The sequence below is a fragment of the Myotis nattereri genome, assembly GCF_964212035.1.
Source record: "Myotis nattereri genome assembly, chromosome: 5".
NCBI classification, from domain to species: Eukaryota; Metazoa; Chordata; class Mammalia; order Chiroptera; family Vespertilionidae; genus Myotis; species Myotis nattereri.
Genome location: NC_138080.1, coordinates 95,684,010 through 95,697,703, shown reverse-complemented (window position 1 = coordinate 95,697,703; position 13,694 = coordinate 95,684,010). Strand labels below are relative to the sequence as shown.

The following is a 13,694-nucleotide window of genomic DNA, read 5'->3' as shown; positions in this document are numbered from 1 at the left end:
TTCCTCTTTACAATACTAGCGGTCCGGTGCATGAAATTCAGGCCTGGGGGCGGGGGTGTCCCTCAGCCCAGCCTGCACCTTCTCGCAATCTGGGACGCTGCGTGCATCAGTGACCATACTTTTCATACAGGTGAAAGGCATCTTGCTGTTGTATGGGCAGCTACATTTTTTTGTCCTGATTATAAAAAGTAGTGCATAACATGATCCTTCTGAGGCAGTAGTACCATTTTCCCCATCTTATGGGTGGAAAAACGGAAGCAGAGAGAAGTTCAGTAATTGGCTTTGTCACACAGTTATAAGTGTCAGAATCAGGGCTGACCACAAAATGTGCAAGCCATAGTCCATGCATGTCATCGCTGCATCATCCTGTTTTTTTCAGTGTTAGAGTTTTAATTTTTAAATCTAAGACACTGTTCCCAATATATAGGGTAGGGACCCTAGGCCTGGGCTGCAGTCAGGGACGACTGGCGGGTGGGGCAATCAGGAGGCCCCGCTGGCACCCACCTTGGCTGGTGGCCTGGTGCCGCCCTCTGACCAGCCCTGCCCTCCAATTGCCGCCGCTGGTCGCCTTCTTCTTGAGGGGCTGACATTCAACACAGGAGCTGCCCCCAATCGGTTGAGTGTCTGCCCCCTGGTGGTCAGTGTGCATCACAGCGACTGGTCATTCCACCATTCGGTTGATTTGCATATTAGGCTTTTATTATATAGGATAAGATTGGGTGTTCATTTCTGGAAAGTTATTTTCACTTCCCTTTCTTCCTTGGCTTTGATGTCTAGAACTTTTCTCACAACAGGATAATCAGGAGAATTGGGATAAAAATAAATTTGTGCATGAAAGTTGTTCTTGCCAGGAAGAAAAGAGTTATTTACTTATTGTATAATCAGAGGCAAGTGAATTTACTATTGTTGCAATGAATATCACAATTGGACCCATGAATAATTCATTTTTAGGGTTATCTAACCCTCCTTGACAATTTTTCCCCATTACTTTGCAATGGTGTGGCTGACAATCATAGAACGAGAGAGAGAGAGAGAGAGGGGGGGGGAGGAAATAAGGAAGGCTGATGGTAATATATGTTATTAGCTGCTCCAGGATTAATATTTTGTGCATTTCAATTTTGGATGTGACAGATCAAACATGAGGCAGAGAACAGTACATTCTCACGCCCTTGAGCTATAAAATTCTAAGCTTCCAAAGTGTTTTTAACAAACATTATTTTGCATATTATGAAACAATGCTGTGTTGCATGTCATTAAATCAATAAGCCTTCAACAGGTCTTACAAGTGCAATTTAGAAGTTATATGTGCATCAATATGTAAAGATTTTTCACTGCTAAGTAACGGTGTATAGTGAACCTGCACAGATGTGGATCTCAGGTGGACAAACTTAGAAACACAAAAGCGCTTGCCCTGGCATGTTCAGATTACAACTGTTACACCAAGATTTGCTTTTCCCTTCCTCGAATGCCATGTCCACTGACGGTTGAGGAATTGTGCTAATTCGGAATAGAATAGGAAAGCTACAAAACAATCAGGAGGCAGATACAACTTGGGCTTGGTCTTTGTTTAGCAAATGGCATAGTTTGGAATTACCCATGGTGCTAAGTTTAGATACACATGGTGCTAGCTCTCCCTACCAGGTTAACCCTGCCTTGATATGGATGAGTGTTGGATATGTGTTTCCATCTTGTGACCAGGACTTTTCCCTTTTCTCTTTTTATGTGAGAACCATTAATGCTGTCAAAGCAAAGGGCTTTCTTGCCAAGTGAAGTCACTTTGGAATAAAGGATGAAAAACAGTTGAAATTCTTGATCTCCTCATTTAATATTGAATAGATTTAATTGCATCTGGAGTTGAGAAATCTCTATATCATGGGTTACATTTCTCTTGAAAATGACAAACATATCACACACACACACACACACACACACACACACACACAGAGGCTCTTTTGCATGTATAATATATGGTTCTTTGCCAAGTAATATCTAGATATGCTAGTGGATGGAATAGTAAATACAGACCAATAACAAAACAGAACAAAATTAAAACCTTAATAAACAATAAAATGCTTAACTGCATAAGCCAATTACTGAAAAATAAAAAGGAAGGCAGAAATAAATCTGGTAACTCAAAGCAAGAGAGTAAGAGTTACAAAGATTGCTACCCCCTCGAGTTAGGAAACTATCCAGTCTTGTGGTCTAGTATCTGCCCAGGAATCTGCGGGGCAATTAGGATTCTGCAAGTGAAGTTCTCGCAGGGTGGCGCTAGGGTTCAGGTCAGGCATCACAACTGCTACTGGTTTCTAAGGCATCAGCAAGAGGGTGGGTAGACCCCAAATAGATATGCCTCCTGTAGAGGGTGAAAATAGGAGGGCCAGTCTTCTCCTAGGGCGAACACCCAGGCTTCCTTCCTGGCCAGTAGCTGCCAGTTGCCGGGGTCAGAGAACACAGGTGTTGGTGACTGAGCTGTGTGCAGTCAGAAAAGTCATTTCACTCAAAAGACCCAGAAATCTGTGTGCTGAGCCCAAGTGGGGATACATTATGTCCCCATTGTCTCTGAACAGGTTTCTCCCAAGCACAACTTCGCCCAAATCAAGCAGATACGAGGGAGAAAGGCCTGAGACTTTATGGGGCCACAACTGTCCCGAAGAAATGAACTGAGCTCATGGGTTTTGCAACCTTTTCTGCCAAGTCTCAAGAGCATGGGACAATAAAATTAAAGTCAGTTCCTCATCTCTGAAAAGATTGCCATGAATATTCATTCCAGGCAAATGAGAGCCTTAAGAAAACATTCTACTTTGAAGGGGTGGATGCCAACTCCACCGCCTCCGTGGATCGAGCTGGCTGCTTAGCAAGTCACTGGATTGGAAGTTCCTAGGAAAGTTTTCCAATAAACTACATTTTCTCAGTGATGAGACTACAGGGCATTCTAGTAAATAAACTCTGGCTAATGGGGAGCTGATGATAATGACAATAATTATTTGCTAGCATCTAGGGGACTATCTACCAGGCACAAAACACAAGTGGGCACATGCTTCATTTTGCCAGAAGTCTACAAGGTGGGCACCCACGGGGCAACCACGGCGTAGAGAGGGAAGGGTAAATGACTACTTCAAGCTCGCTCTAAGGGGTAGATGTGTAATTTAAACAGCTGGTGCTCTTTAGAGCAGGTGACATCAGAATCCCCTGCATTCTAATCCTATAACACGGAATGTTAAAATCCACCTAATATAATTGCATCTTTCTGGCTTTATTCAGAAGCTATGTGGGCTGGTGCGGACATCGTCTCCGCTGTAAGCACCGGCGACCCGCTCTGTGGAAATGCTCATCGATGGAGAGTTCTGGTTAATAAAATGCTGGATAAGGAGCGTCTGCATCCTGTTCAAAGCCACACACAATGGAAATGGGAGAGAACCTTATACCCGCGTTTGTGGGATTTCACCTTGAGATTTAGAATGGGATTAGAACATTACCAAACTTGTGCATTTTAGCAACTGATCCAGCGTTGTTTCCTCAGCGAACTTGAATACAGGAATGGGGAATAAAAGCGCAACCGTGGCTCTCTGGTGAGGTCCCTTAACGGGACACCAGCTGTTGTGAAAGCCTGGTTTGGGGGATAAAGGATGGTCAATGCTGAACCCAGATCACCTCTACAGCTCCCCCAAACGAGTGAGGTATTGATCACAGCACAAAGAGATTTCAGAGGCGAAAGTAAGAGCAGCCCCAGGACCCTGCTGATTGCCGTGCACACCACTAATTCACCTCAATGGGCAGGCACCTCTGAGCTCAATTAACCCTTATTCCCAAGGCCACCCATAAACCCTGCGGTAAACATGGCTCTCCTGGCCCTTGCTCTCTCTCTGCGAAATACATCATTTCTATTGGAGGCGGAGGGGCGATTCCCGATTATAAATTCACCTTGCTAATAAAGAGCCTGATGCTCCAATGCTGGTGAGCTGGCACTCGAATCTTGTAACATTGATCCTGTAAATCAGAAAATTTTAAACCGCTGAGGGCATGTGTGATTTCTTCTGCCTTCCATGGCTATGGGGAGGAAATATAAACGTCCAGGAGGTAGAGCAGGTGACATCAGAATCCCCTGGCGCCGCTGTCTGCACACAGAACGTTAGTTGTTAAATATGTACTGGAGGCTGAGCAGTTTCTTTCTCTCCCCCCTCCCTCCCACCCCCTAATTCTTCCCTCTCCTTTCCTCACCCCAACCATTGTTCAGAAGCAAATTGGAAATCTGGTAATTAGGCCCTGACTCACGGTGTAGTATTAGAGTCCCGAGCCAAAGTTCAACACCCTGAAATGAAATTTAAACCAATTAATCTGTTAGATTTTTATCGCTTGTCCATGTTTTCTCAGCAATTCCCCCAGCACGTGGCCTTTGATCAACTCTCATGCAAACGCTAAAATGTGTGCCTGCTGCTAGCAAGATGGGAATGACATTAACATGGTACTCATAAAACAATCAGAGCAAAGAAGCCCTCAGACAGACAGGGCATAGTAATATTTAATAAAAGCGCACACATAATCTCCAGAATTAGCATTTTGTGCCTTGCAGTACCTTTGGGAGAAGAGCTTTTATTTGTGGAGTGATCATTATTATAACAAAGAAGAGCTACCTAATAATTTCCACTTTAACTCTGCAATGTGCCATGAGCATTTCAGAGCCATTATGCTAAACTGTGGTGGGGTAATCACGTTATTGTCATAGTGTGAAGGAAGGAAAATCTCCTCTATTTTGGTGGCTGTTGGGGGTGGGGGGAGAAGTAAAAAAAAAGAAAAAAAGAAAAAATACCAATCCCTCGGAACTTTTGTGTTTAATAAGGTTTGCAAGCAGGAATTGGCTAGCAGTCCTTGTGGATACCTAGACGTGTGAAAATTCATTGGTGAGGAAGAACATTTATTAATTAAATCAAGGTTTGGCTGGTAAAAGTGGTTTTGTATTCAAACCCCCTCTCACTCCCCCATTTTGTAATGTTTTCTTGGCAATAGAATTTTATTGATTATTAGACTCCTGGGCTGGATTGAATTCTTTTATAACTCTTTTCACCCTCAAATTCCACTGACTACATCTTCTGCAACTATATTAAAAACTATCTCTCCTCCTCTTACCTCGGGGACTCCCTGGGTATCCTGAGTGCAGGAGAAATAAGTCCTGGGCTGTTAGATGACTGAGCTTTCTCAGAGTCACCCAAAAGGAAGGGGGAAGGAGAGGCTCAGGGTCTGTTACTCAGCACAGCCTGGCTTCTAAAAAAATCACCACCAGTTTGCTTTAGAAAGTACAATCTTTATCTCTCACAGGGTTAAATGCTCTGCTGTTATTTAATTTGTATGTATAATAACGCATTGCCTTAACATGTGCTCATTGAAAAAATTCAAACCCTACGGATGTCTACAGAGTCAAATTTAATGGTCACGCTTCTCTGTCGGTCCCACGCCAGTCACATTCCTTTTGCATGTGGACCCACTGACAAGAGTTGGTGTACATCCTTCCAGACCTTTGTCTATCATACCTGTTCACTGGTAACTGCATACACGCACACACACATACATACAAGCTCACACTCATGCTCTCACATACTTATGCACATACAGGCTCATATATATCATTTTTAAATAAAACAAGTTTACACTATTCTCCAGATTACAAATTACGTTTTTCCCTCCCTAATGTATTTTGACAGCTACCCATGTCAGTTTATAGACTTTCTTTTCATCTGTTCTAAGGACACTCCTAATATTCTATAGCAGGGGTCCTCAAACTTTTAAACATTTTGTTTAGCCAACGCAATTTATTGAATTAGCTGCCAACATTTACAGATTTGGAAATTTCACATAAAAATCTGGGTTCCCATCTTTTTTTCTGAAGTCCCACCCCCAGCCTGGGCCTGTGTCTGTGTGGAGTTACCGATGGCTGGAGCTGAGTAGCAGTGACACCTCTAGGTGGGGGATGTATTCAGCAAACCGTCAGCCCGTCAGCGTCCTGTCATTCCCCATTGATTCTCCAGTTCCTAGTGTCAGTGGCTATCTCTCCATCTCATGCTTGTTCTGAGACCCTGCACTGTTTGGTTCATCTGTGTTTCTTGACTTGACCTGTATGGATCTGTCAGTTCTTAACACCTGTTCTTGGGCCTGGTCTTTTTAGGTGGAGTATTTTCTACCTTGCACTATTGACATTTTAGAGTTCTTCATATTGGAGGACCATCGCAGGCAGAGTTAGAGATACTCAGCATTCTTAGCCTCCTGGCACTAAATGCTGGTAACAACTCTTTCTCACCCCTCTCTCTCAGTCCATGATTCCTTTACATATTTTCCAAGCTTCCCACTGGGGAAGTACTATAGAGCTTCCGCTCAAGACTGCTAGGACATACAGATGTGTACGAGCACCTCTAGAACCAGGCGAGATCTAAACTGAGAAAGGGCTGCATGACTTACCTGTTCTAAAAATGGCGTCTGGTCTCCAGGGAGGGACAGTGGATGACAGTGAGTACTGAGGTAGGATGGACCAGGAGGTGAGATGTGCCACTCTTTTCCTGGGGTACTTCCTTCAAGACTTTTTTCTCCAAAAATCTAATAAGATAGTGTCATATATTGTCTCCTCACCAAACTTGCTGCTCTTTCTCTCTTCTGACAAGTTGCATCTAGCTTTGTTTCTGGACAGTTGCTCACAAAATTTGAAGACACAGTTTTTCTCAGGAAATGTTTGAAAGCACACACACAAACACACGCACACACACATTTACATGCCTTCTGTATCCTACAAATAACAAATGGAAAGAAGAGGAAGAGGGAGGGCTCAAGTCTAAATCCAGCAGGTGTTGGCTATGCTGTTGTAACATCTTAACTATAGGTCTCAAAGATACACCAGCACATTCTGGCTCCTTCTGTACAATGATGAGAAAGCCTGGAGGAGACCATATTTATCTAAAGCAGTGGTTCTCAACCTTGGCTGCACATTAGAATCACCTGGGAATCTTTTTAAAATCCTGATTTCTGGGCCTCATCCTCCAGAAATTCTGTTTCTTTGTTATGGGGTAGGGCCACAACATTAGTAACAAAGAAAGAGAATTTCCGGAGGATGAGGCCCAGAAATCAGGATTTTTAAAAAGATTCCCAGGTGATTCTAATGTGCAGCCAAGGTTGAGAACCACTGATCTAAAGAAACATACTTGTGTGACTAAAAAACAAAATAAGAATTTAAAAATGAAAAGAAATCCCCAGGCTAATCCATACATAAACGCCAAGACCATTTTGTGTTTTATGAAGGTAATCACAGGATCCACATTTATTAATACCACTGGGTTCTGCACTTTCCCATCAGGAGGGACGTTGTCCAGGCCAGTTCGGTTAAACCAATATTCCATTCTCCTCAGAAGTATCAAGAGAGAGAGCAAGACCTCTTCTACTCCACTCTAGCCACTGAATATACTGAGTGTGAAATTAAGAGTTAAGATTTTGAGACCTTAACTAGAATGTTTCCAAACTGCTTTTATTTGAAGAATTTTACATTGTTGTGAAATGTAGTTTATTTCTCTCATAATTTGCTTGAAATCATACATCATAGTTTATCATTGATTTGGGGTACTTGATTATGCATGTTAACCTGTTTTACTTTTAGAGAAAAATGTTGCTTAAGAAAAAGCCCTAGGCCTGTGGAACTGTGACTCACAACCTTTATGTGTGTTAAAAATGGGACAGGAATTTCTCAGGTCATGAATCATTTACATTTTCTTGATTAATTATTTTGTTTTGGGGAGAAAGTGGAGGAGAAAAAAGGCATCCGAGCTGCCCAGTTTGAGTTGTCAATGCATTACTCTGAGTTCAGCCAACGTGAGATGTTTAGTTTGGATATTTCCTAATTTCTCTGTGCAATTTTATAAGATTAATTTGAACCAAAATCAAACCCACTCTGCTTGTTTGTGTGGCTGCACGTGAGCAATGGTCCCACTGGGCTGGGCTTCATATTTTCTTTCTTGCAAAAGTTAAAGCATGACTTTTTGCCAAATTTGACAAAGTCCAATAATTTTTGCCAGTTTTTGGTCCCATTAAAATTAACTGGTGCTCGCATTGGCTTCAATGCTTGAAAAGTCAGGCTTGGATACTTAATAAATTTTTTTATAGAGGAGGGTCTCATTTTCTCTCCTGGCACAACACATTCCTCACTCTAGAATTTTGCTTTGGTCGTGTTCATAAAAGTAATCATGGCAAAAGCAGCGTGGCACCGCAGAGTTAAACATCCTCAGGGGAAGGAAGGTACCCTCTGAGACAGTTCTAAAACATAATCCTACAATTACATTTATGCCCAGCAATTCTCTTGAAAGTACACCATGCTCATCAGGCAAACCACCTCCAGTCTGTTTGGAATTACAGTATTTGCAAATTGTTCCCCATCTCCAAGGGCCATTTATAATGGAAAAAGAAGAGATATGAAATTCTGAAAAAGTCAGTTCTAGGAGTTTATGCCTGGGAATGACAGCAAAACAAAGGTCATGAGACTCTCTGTGGTTCAGCCCTGACTCAGCTGTGCAGTTGCATAATTCACCCCAAGTGACCTGCACACTTTGCACCTCTAAAATGGAACCCATAACATTTAATGAAAAAAATCTTAATGATTTTTAACGAGGAATGTTCTATGTTAGTGTTACAGACAAAAGGCTTTCAGCAAGAATAATTTCTTGCTTGTGCCTCCTTTCCTGCTTCCCATTGGACAGAAATGTTTATCTAAAAATCTATGAGCTTTATTTTCAGGAAGTAGATTTCATTATGAAGAAATTTTATAAGTTTTCCAGTGTGTTCCAAAAAGTCATTCATTGTTCATTTTTCATAATCTGTAATATTTTCGTAAATTAAATATTCTATGTCATAAGATTTCAGGTTTGAAAATGATTTGGGGAAAACATATGTCTCTCAATAGAAAGCATGAAAAGAATGCTTTTAAAAACTGAAATTGCACCCTAAGGTTTCTGGTCCTATGCAGCTAAGAAATGCTGAGATCTTTGCGGGACTTTTTGTTCGTGAAAAGATAAAAGATTTTTTTTTTCTTTTTCTCAAGTCTCCCATCATTAAAGTTTGATTCTAACAGCAGACTCCTTCTCTTTTTCATGTGTGTTGAAAAGCAGCTACTCCCTGTATCAAAGCCATCAGCCCGAGTGAAGGATGGACGACGGGAGGCGCGACTGTGATCATCATAGGGGACAATTTCTTTGATGGGTTACAGGTCATATTCGGTACCATGCTGGTCTGGAGTGAGGTAGGTGTTGTCTGAACATTAATATCTAATAGCTTGGTCTAGTGGAAGATACTGTCTACACTTGAATGTCTAATAGAGTGTGTGGAATTTGTGGTGCCACCCTGGGTGGGCCAGCACCAGTGTCCAGGACTCCGGCAACCTAGGCAAGATAGGTTGGGCTTACCAGGAGGCAACCCTTTCCACTGAAACGACTTCCATCCCGTGACCCATTAGCACTGGCAGAGTTTTGGTTTGGTCATTTGTCCTGTTGGGCTTGCCATGAGGTGGAGGTCTATTGGATATTGGCAGTTAGAAAGGAGATTCGAGGTCACAAAATCTATAGGAAAAGCCTCTTCCAAACTCTAGCAAGGGAGTCATCTGTGGATGTTTGCAGGTGGAGTCTCTTGTAGGCCCATCCTCAAGGAACACCATTCAAATGACAGTAATAATCTAGGGGTAGGTGGTCCTTGACTTATTCAGTGACTCAGAAACCTAGCGATTTGCCGGGGGAACCTGGGAGAACCAGACCTAGGAATTTACAGGGCTCAGGCATCTCAGTGCGTGACTGCAACCAAGCACTGTGATCATTATTTTAACGTGCCAGTTGACTTGTGTAGCAATAATCAAGTTAGCTCAAGATTACAAACTGTAAACATCACCATTATATAGATGCCATGGCAAACTTGCCTTTGCTTTCTAAATTCTGAGCCTACACTTCCCAGCCAGCTAATCCCTTCTCTTTCACCTCACCAAAGCTTAGAATAAAAACAATGTTAGGGCTACAAGGTACTATATATAGGGCCCATTCGTTCCACTCACTTTGCAAGTGGTCATATGAACCACTAAACTTAACTGAGATTTACTAGTACTATGAGCTACGCACTGTGCTGGGCTTGACATTGATCATGTCACTCTATCTACACCACGAGGTAAAGACTCTACTTAGCATGTATCTCGTCTTGATAAGGATACTGAGGCTTAGAAATACATCCTTACACAACCTGAAAGCAGCCATCCAGCGCCCACATAGTGAATGTGGTGTGCATGTGGCCATACAAAGAAGTCAGTAGGCAACTGGAGCTAGAACTCAGATTTTCTATTTCCATTTCTAGAGGTTCTCCCACCACTGCTTATCCCATCTAGATGTTTTATGTGTGTTTTCTCTCCAGAGGGGCCATCGAGATAAGCAGAATACAGACTTCGATAATTGATTATGTTTATCTTTCCAAAGCCGAGCCTGTCTTTTTAAGCTTTCTATGTGCACTTTTCACTGCCAGTGTCCACCCTGGCAAGCCCCTTGCCAGCCTGGTCTCTCCGTTTGTGTTTCTCATGCAGCCAGCAAACGGCATGTGCTTGGCCAGAGAATCAAAACTCTGGTAAAACTGAATCAGGAATGGTCTTCTTAGTTCCCCAGAGTAATTGTAGTCCAAGTTAGAACATCCCAGGCATGAAGGGTGGATTGAGTTCCCCATGTCGACTGCAGCCCATTCTCCGTCAGAACCATTGGGTTGTAAAATCAGAAGCATCACATACATGGCATGTTTGACTGCCAACTGGGTATCTTCATCCCTGTTGAAGACAGCAGTCTATACAAGCACAGCCTGAACCAGGTCTTGTGGGCTCTATCTCCACCTCTTTCTATCCGTCATTCTGTTACTTATCCATGTCACTGCAGTCAGTGTAAGGTCTGAAGAGAAGTGCGGCTCAGAATAGGCAGTAAGTGTCATTGACCTCTGAGAATAAGGTGAGTTAATCTGAACTTTATTTAAAACCTTGTGCCAAAACAAGCCAATCAAACAAAGCACCCCTGCCTGTCTTAGCGCAAATGCACTACGCTGACTGTGGAATAAGTTCCTCCACCCATCAGGAAGTCATTCACATGCGCCTCCACCTTGTTCCCAGTCAACTGAGTCAACCGAGTGTCAGAGGGCTTAAGAAACCTGCCCGACACCACACAGCCCAATAGTGATAGAGATGGGATTGGAGCTACAATGTACATTTTTACAGAGGAAATAAAAGCCCAAGTTAATGAGCAAGCAAATGGAATATTGAGAGAGAGGAGAAGAACAGAAAGAGGAGAAAAAAACACACAGATGGCATAGTAGTGTAATAATAGTAGTAGTTAAGTACTTTTTATTTGGGTAGGGGCAAAAGATATCAATCAATTTTGGGATCATTTTTCTAGGCTCCCATTGGATAGAATGAGAACTTGATACTGTGAATATTTAAGAGAAGATATTTATGAAAAACTTACAGAAAAATGCAGAGCATGACAAATTTTATTTAATGGTTATTGAGCATTTAGTTTTTGCCAGGTACTAAGTATTTGTTATGGCTCTCATGCAAGTCTTATAACATCTGTATACCATGTCATTCTCATTTTACTGATGAGGAATTGACACTTGGGGAAGTTAAATGAGCTGTTAGTTATCAAATGGGATTTGAACCTAGACAGTCCAACTACAGGGCTCACCTTATTAACCGTCCATGATTTACCTTATGCCAAAATTTGACCCAAGGATTTTACCACTTTCTAGTTGTATATGTTTGTGGTGAAGCCACTGGCTGGTAGGGCGATTTAATCCTTATGAAAGGTACATGCCTTGTGTTGGGGGCAGAAGGCAGTCTTTTCCTTTGTTTTCATAAGTGATTTTAGGCAAAACAGTTAACCTGTTTGGACCTCATTGCTAGAGCAAGACCACTATCTATCTGAAGTCTTTGTCCCCTGGCCATGTGATCTCGAGGACATGCCACCTCTAAAATTGAGGTCTTCTAATTATAAATAAACTTTGATCTCTTCTCCATTTCCTCACTGGATAGCCTAAAGCCTTAGGAAGCAGACTTGTGGGTGAGGACAGGCAGGCAACATTTTAGATTAGCAACTGAGTCTTTTTTAGCTAAAGGATTTTTAAAAAGAGCTACAGAAAATAGGGCTGGCTTAATTTGCCCTCATCTGTGCTCTTTCCCTACCAACCCAATCTTTTGCAAATGAGTAGTTCAGTTTAGCTCACTGACTGTCTCTTGAGGGTTGGGAAGAAGAAAGGTGGCACGCCATTGCTCCTAACTCAGGGCTGCCTCCTGCGGGACCCCAAGTTTTGGTGAACTCCATGGCTTTTCTGTGAGTTTGGTTCACTGTCTTATTACTTTTCCTTCATTGTTTCTAACCCTTTCTTTATTCTCTCTCTCATTTTTAAAACAGCTTATTTTATTGATATTCTTATGCTTATCTTGCCTTACCCCAGAAGACTTAAAAAATACACAAACCTGTAGACTGGCCGGTGTGGCTCAGTGATTGAGCATAGACCTATAAACTAGGAGTTCTTGGTTCGATTCCTGGTCAGGGTGCATGTCTGGGTGTGGGCTTGATCCCCAGTAGGTAGCAGGTAGCCCATCAGTGATTTTCTCTCATCATTGATGTTTCTTCCTCTCTTTACCTCTCCCTTCCTTTCTAACATAAACCCAAGAAAACCAACAGGGTGGATGCGTCCTAATTTTTAATGTGAGTTGAGTATTTTCTTGGTCAGAGATGTACTTGGTTGCTTTTGATTTCCCACCAACATGTGATTTGGAGGAGGAAGGGGCTCCTGCTACCAGTTTGTAAATATAATCATTATTTTAGTATCTCTTTCTGAATTCCTGTAATTTCTCAACAATTAGTACTGGCTGGCTTGCCTCTACGTGTCTAGCTCTGGGCTAGGTACTATGGGTGATTAAAATTAGGCTTGTGGAAGCTGGCGTGTCATTTGGAAAAACAACTTGGTCCCATGAAACAAATTAGAGAGTTTCATAATATGTTTATATAATCCAGTGTTCAATTTGCAGTTGCAAATTTGAGGCAAGGTTCTAGAAGGCAGAGAGAGTGGTGTAGCCAGAAGTAGGCTGTTCGAATAACCAGTCAAGCTTCCTGTTACATATGGGTGGGTCTCTGTGCTAGACAATTGAGGCTCTCATAGTCCTTTTATTTAATCACTGAACTCTCACAGAAAACTCATACAGTTTAAGGTATTTAAGCTGCTGGTAAAGAAAGTACAGTGGTGGGATTGGCGAGGAGCAGAGGGTGCAGAGAACTGCAGATGACTATCACCCCAGCAAAGGCTGAGACTGCGTGGGGTAGCAGTGGGCAAGGAGCCAGCCAGGAGACCTGCATACTAACTGCAGTCCTTCCGTTGTCCAGTCAGAGTATCCAGATTTTAGTCAGTGTTGGTCATTGGGCCTCAGTTTCCCCATCTGAAAATGAGGGGCTTAGATTAAATCCTCTTTGAAATCAGCTACAATTCTAGTAATTCCTTCTGTCTAGAGTTGACTCCCTTGAGGCTCCCTCCAAAGTTAGAGGGGGGGTTGAGGTGAATGATGATGGCTTCTTTTCTTCCACTATTGTTTTCTACTTTTAGAGCAAGCACACTTGCAATATGCAATTGTCATGTTTATTTGCAAAAGGCTTCTTTGAACTTCA

General features: G+C 42.3%; 1 protein-coding gene across 3 annotated transcripts in view; it reads left to right on the top strand.

Annotated features, from left to right (window-relative positions):
• The window catches only part of EBF1 (EBF transcription factor 1), a gene marked incomplete at its 5' end in the record, with an annotated part of 391,651 nt that overhangs the window by 281,416 nt on the left and 96,541 nt on the right, over positions 1-13,694 (top strand). For 2 of the 3 annotated variants that reach the window (XM_081090864.1, XM_081090863.1), the window contains one exon: positions 9,132-9,262. In XM_081090864.1, coding sequence (XP_080946990.1) covers positions 9,132-9,262 — 131 coding nt within the window. Of the gene's footprint in view, positions 1-9,128; positions 9,263-13,694 lie in introns of all 3 variants that reach the window. The other variant, XM_081090862.1, reaches the window with a different exon arrangement.